The following is a 4,833-nucleotide window of genomic DNA, read 5'->3' as shown; positions in this document are numbered from 1 at the left end:
GGTTTGTTTGTTTTTCTGGAATGTAGAATGTATTCTGCACAGAGGTTAGGGAGAGAATTATGCTTGGGAACAGAATTGAAATTCTAGACCATGACGCTTGTGAGGGATGCTCTAGGCTGATCCTTAATAAGGCTGATCTAGCCAAAAGCCTTGGGTTAATTTCTGTCCCCTTGAGATGTTCCCAGAAGCGGGCAGGGCTGCTAAGTCTAGGCTCTCCCATAACACACGCAATCCTCTCCCCCTACAGTCAGTACCTATCCTAATGATGATTAACTAGGATAGGTTAGTACAACTTGAAGTTACAGCATTTAAAAGTCCATCATTGCCTTAGTTCTCAGAGTTGGAACGGCTCTCCCTTGTCCTTCACCATGTGAACAAGATGGAGTCCCCCAAGTAAAGATTTAGTCCTTTGTGGCTTGTGGCTCCCAGACCCCAAGCCGCCAGATCAGAGTGCTTCCTTTTTCTCCTTGTCCAGAGAATTTATAATCTCCTCCTCAAGTCTGCCCCTCCCCAAAGTGGCTCTGATCTTCCTGCCTCAAGAGGAAGAAATTACTATTTGGCTGTCTCTATTCTGTGGGTTTGGCATTCTAGCAAGGTGTAAGAAGGTGTGCCTATAGTTCTGCTTTGGCCAGAGCCATTAGCATGTTAGGACTGTGTGCTTGGGGGCTTGATGGCTCCTTTCCCTGCCCCCCTCCTTTCTGCCAGAACAAGTTTGCAGCGGGGTCCTACTTACGAACAGTGTATTCCCAAGGGTTGAAATACTCAGGCACTTTCTAGGGTGGTGGGCATTTCTCCACAGGGGCTGTCATGATCTGGGCTGTGCAAGCAAAGGCCTAGAAGGCCCAGGGAGCCTGAGTAGCAGTGGGAGGAGGCATGGCCTACAACTCCCAGAAGCCCCCGAGAGGTTTTGGCACCAACTTTAGCCAACCACAGAGAAAGGGGACTTATAGCAAAAGAGCTGGTACAGAAGAAAAGCTGTTCTTTCTTCCAAGAGGGCAAAGCCAGAAGGAAGGCTGCTGCAGGGAAGAGACCCTCACCCTGAGAGGAAGGGCGAGCAGACTGAGGCCCCACTGAGACGGCGAGCTAGGGACTGCGAGTTTAGTCACGTCAGGGCATTTGGTTTCTTTTCTTTTCACCCCCTTACTGATTCTGTTCTTGCACCTTGTTTGATTCCCATATCGGGCTGACCTCCTGTAAAAATAAACCTTTTCCTTGTTGTTTACTCTGCCTGGTCCTCATGCTTATTATTCTGCCAAACAAGGGAGGCCTGAAGGTCTCGGGAGGGTGGCTCTGGGCCTTCTCAAGGGATCCTAAAACCAGAGTGGTGGCAGCGTCAGGGGACACCCCCACCTGAGCCGTGACAGGGGCATTCTGCTTTTGGGCTGGCCAGCGGCCAGCAATGAAGCCATTCGTTCTCCCATCGGTCTGCCCAGCGCCCTTTCTCCTTCTCCCCACTCCATCCAGGCCACCGTACACCAGTGGCAGAGACCGGTACCCCGTGTAGGAAGGATCCGTGCAGACGTAGTAGCCTCTGAGTGGCACAGCCCTGGCTGGCCTGCAGAAGGTTTCCAACGAACCGGGGGGGCGGGCCCCCCCCCCCCCCGGAGAGCCCCCGCCAGGCAGAGCAGACAAGCCTGAGAGAGAGACAAGGCCGAGTGGCCTGACTCGGCACATGGCAGCTCCACGCGTTAGCAAAGAAAATGTCATCCTGACTTTGCAAGCAAGCCGGGGAGCGCGTGGCTCGGGAATCGGGATCAGCCTGCCCTTGGCCTTGCCACCCGGTACCTGCTGGGAGGGCGGGTCCCTTGCCTCCCAGGTTCGGCCAGCACGTTGACCCTGGGCAAGACGCTCCTGTGAGCCAAGCAAAGGGACCACTCTCTGCCCCCCGGATTCCAGTAGTGGTGGCCAGGGCTCCCTCTAAGCTGTGGAGTGTTGCGAGCAAAGATTCTACTTTGTGAGCTGCTGGCATTAAAGTCGTGAGCGAGCGGTTTGGCTCCTGCATCAATTAGTTTGCTCTGGAGCCCCATCCTTCCTGAGCTAACGCAAAAAATCTGTGAGCTGGAGGCTAAAAAACTGTGAGTCAGCTCACACTCACTCCGCTTAGAGGGAACAGTGGCGACCAATGTTCCCTGTAAACTGTGGAGTCTTGCGAGCAAAGATTCTACTTTGTGAGCTGCTGGCATTGAAGTTGTGAGTGAGCGATTGGGCTGCTATATCAATTAGTTTACTCTGGAGCCCTCCTTCCTGAGCTAAGACAGAAACGTGTGAGCTGGAGGCTAAAAAACTGTGAGCTAGCTCACACTCACTCAGCCTAGAGGGAACACTACTCGCAAGTCCATTATTTCATAGCCCCCAAACTGGCACAAGCCAGGAGCAGCCAGCAGGGGAGAGCCTTTGACAGGGGGCCTCTGACTGGCCGGCCCCCTGACACTGGAGGCAGGACTAGGTGGTCCTTCCTGAGCGAAGCCAAAAACGTGTGAGCCGGAGGCTAAAAAAGGGTGAGCTAGCTCACACTCACTCAGCTTAGAGGGGACACTGGCGGTGGCCGTTCGTCTTCCTGCAAAGGCAGTGAGATGGAGTGGAATCGCCCCCCCCCACACACACACCCCGGTCACGTCTCTCGGGCTACGAATAGAACTCTGCCTTGGTGAAAAACAAGCCAAGTTTCGAATGCTTTCTTTTTGTCTCCCTCAGGCTGGGACCGTCCTGTCCACCGGGATGGGGATGTTTTGTGGGGCCTTCTATTACCACGCCATCACGGGAGACTCCACATTCACCAAAGTGGCACCCTACGGCGGAAGCCTCCTCATCCTGGGCTGGATCGCGATGGCTCCCTGACACCCACACACACACACACACATACACGGTGAAGGGGGGGGGACGTCTGGGGTCTTCCTTTTGCCTGCTGGGGACCCAACGGGGACCAGGACTGCCGCAGAGTAATTTTGCTCCCTGTCGAAGGAGGGGAAGAGAGGTGGCCAGGCCCTGCAGGAGCTGCCAGCCCTGTTTTTTATCCCTTGTGTTTGGAATCCTCTCTTTGGGCTTTGAATTGATTTTTTTAAAAAAATAATCAAAAACTAGTTTTATTGATGTTGTAGTGAGGGCAGGATCATGTTGGACCGTCTGCGTAGACCAAGAATAGGATGAGGACCATTGATTTGACCCCTGCGTAGAACTGCTTTAATAAATGAATGTGATCTGGTTTCTTTCTGCGGACTGGCATTGCTCACGAGGAAGACCACCGCTTGGCCTGCCCCCTGCAGTCCTCAAAGGGCAGGCTGTCCAGCAGGCTGTCCATTGGCAGTAGTTGGTGACCCTAACCCCTTATTTTGCTCAACTAGTTATTACCGATTTAGTGATTAAAGGGAGCCTCCACATTCAGAAGCAGTCTACCTCTGAATACCAGTGCCAGGAGGCAGCATCAGGGGAAGGCCTTGGCCTCTATGCCCTGTTGTGGGGTCTCCAGAAAAACCGGTTGGCCATAGGAGGTGGTGGCGGCTACCAGCATGGACGGCTCCAAGAGGGAATTCGATAAACACCTGGAGCAGAGGTCCATCAGTGGCTATTAGCCACAAGAACAAATTTAGAGTCCGGTGGCATCTTGTAGACCAACAAAGGTTTATTCAAGATGTGCAATTTAGGGTCCGGTGGCATCTTTAAGACCAACAAAGGTTTATTCAAGGTATGAGCTTTCATGTGCAATTTAGGGTCCGGTGGCATCTTTAAGACCAACAAAGGTTTATTCAAGGTATGAGCTTTCATGTGCAATTTAGGGTCCGGTGGCATCTTTAAGACCAACAAAGGTTTATTCAAGGTATGAGCTTTCATGTGCAATTTAGGGTCCGGTGGCATCTTTAAGACCAACAAAGGTTTATTCAAGGTATGAGCTTTTATGTGCAAAGCACACTTTTTCAAATACATTGGTATGGCATTTGAAAAAGTGTGCCTTGCACATGAAAACTCATACCTTGAATAAACCTTTGTTGGTCTGAAATGTGCCCCCACTGGACTCGAAATTTGTTCTACTGCTTCAGACCAACACGGCTGCTCCACCGGGATCTATTAGCCACAAGGTACAGATAGAAACTCTCGGTCTGGGGCAAGGGATGCTCTGTCTTCTTGGTGCTTGGGGGGGCAACAGTGGGAGGGGCTTCTAGTGTCCTGGCCCCACTGCTGGACCTCCTGATGGCACCTAGTATTCTTGGCCACTGCGTGACAGAGTGTTTGGACGGGCCACTGGCCTGATCCAACATGGGCTTCTCTTGTGTTCTTATGTGGGAGACAGGATGCTGGACCTGATGGACCCTCCCTGGTCTGATCCTGCAGGGTTGCTCTGATGTTCTCCAGAGCCTCGTGAAGTCAACCATCTCCTTGAATTCACTGGTTTCAGACTGGAGTCCCCTGCTGTAAAGCTCCTCTGCTGGATGAGGGTGACCTTTAGGTTGGCAACAGAGCGAAATACAATACGATTATTTAAAGTGTTTGAGCTTGCCTTCCTTCCAACATCCCCCCCACCCCCAAGTTGGAATGCGGAGAATGCACCCGCAGAGGAGTCCAAGATGGTTTGGCTGAGGTGGATTGGGTTCTGTGGTAATATCGCCCAGATGTAGACGGGAACAGATTTGGCACCTAGTCTCTCGACTTGTGTCTCCTGTTATTGTTTTTAAGGGGGTGGGAAACAGCTGTCTGGAAGCAAGCAAGGAACGCCCACCCCCAAGAGACCCCTCTCACCCGGGGTGTACACTGCTGGCTGTAACGTAGGAAATGTAAGTGACCCTTGGCTGGAGTCTGGTCGCTTGGGCCTGGCTTGTGTGAGGCTGTTTCTAGGCCTCA

General features: G+C 52.4%; 1 protein-coding gene across 1 annotated transcript in view; it reads left to right on the top strand.

The window, feature by feature from the left end:
• Positions 1-3,239, top strand: part of TMEM256 (transmembrane protein 256) — a 6,458-nt gene extending 3,219 nt beyond the window's left edge. Inside the window, exon 4 of the mRNA XM_015420341.1 lies at positions 2,695-3,239. Coding sequence (XP_015275827.1) covers positions 2,695-2,838 — 144 coding nt within the window. The 3' untranslated portion in view covers positions 2,839-3,239. The remainder of the gene's footprint in view (positions 1-2,694) is intronic.
• Positions 3,240-4,833: the final 1,594 nt, after the last annotated feature.

This window comes from Gekko japonicus, unplaced genomic scaffold (assembly GCF_001447785.1).
Source record: "Gekko japonicus isolate JY-2015 unplaced genomic scaffold, Gekko_japonicus_V1.1 scaffold336, whole genome shotgun sequence".
NCBI classification, from domain to species: domain Eukaryota; kingdom Metazoa; phylum Chordata; class Lepidosauria; order Squamata; family Gekkonidae; genus Gekko; species Gekko japonicus.
This window is presented reverse-complemented; position numbering and strand designations above follow the sequence as displayed.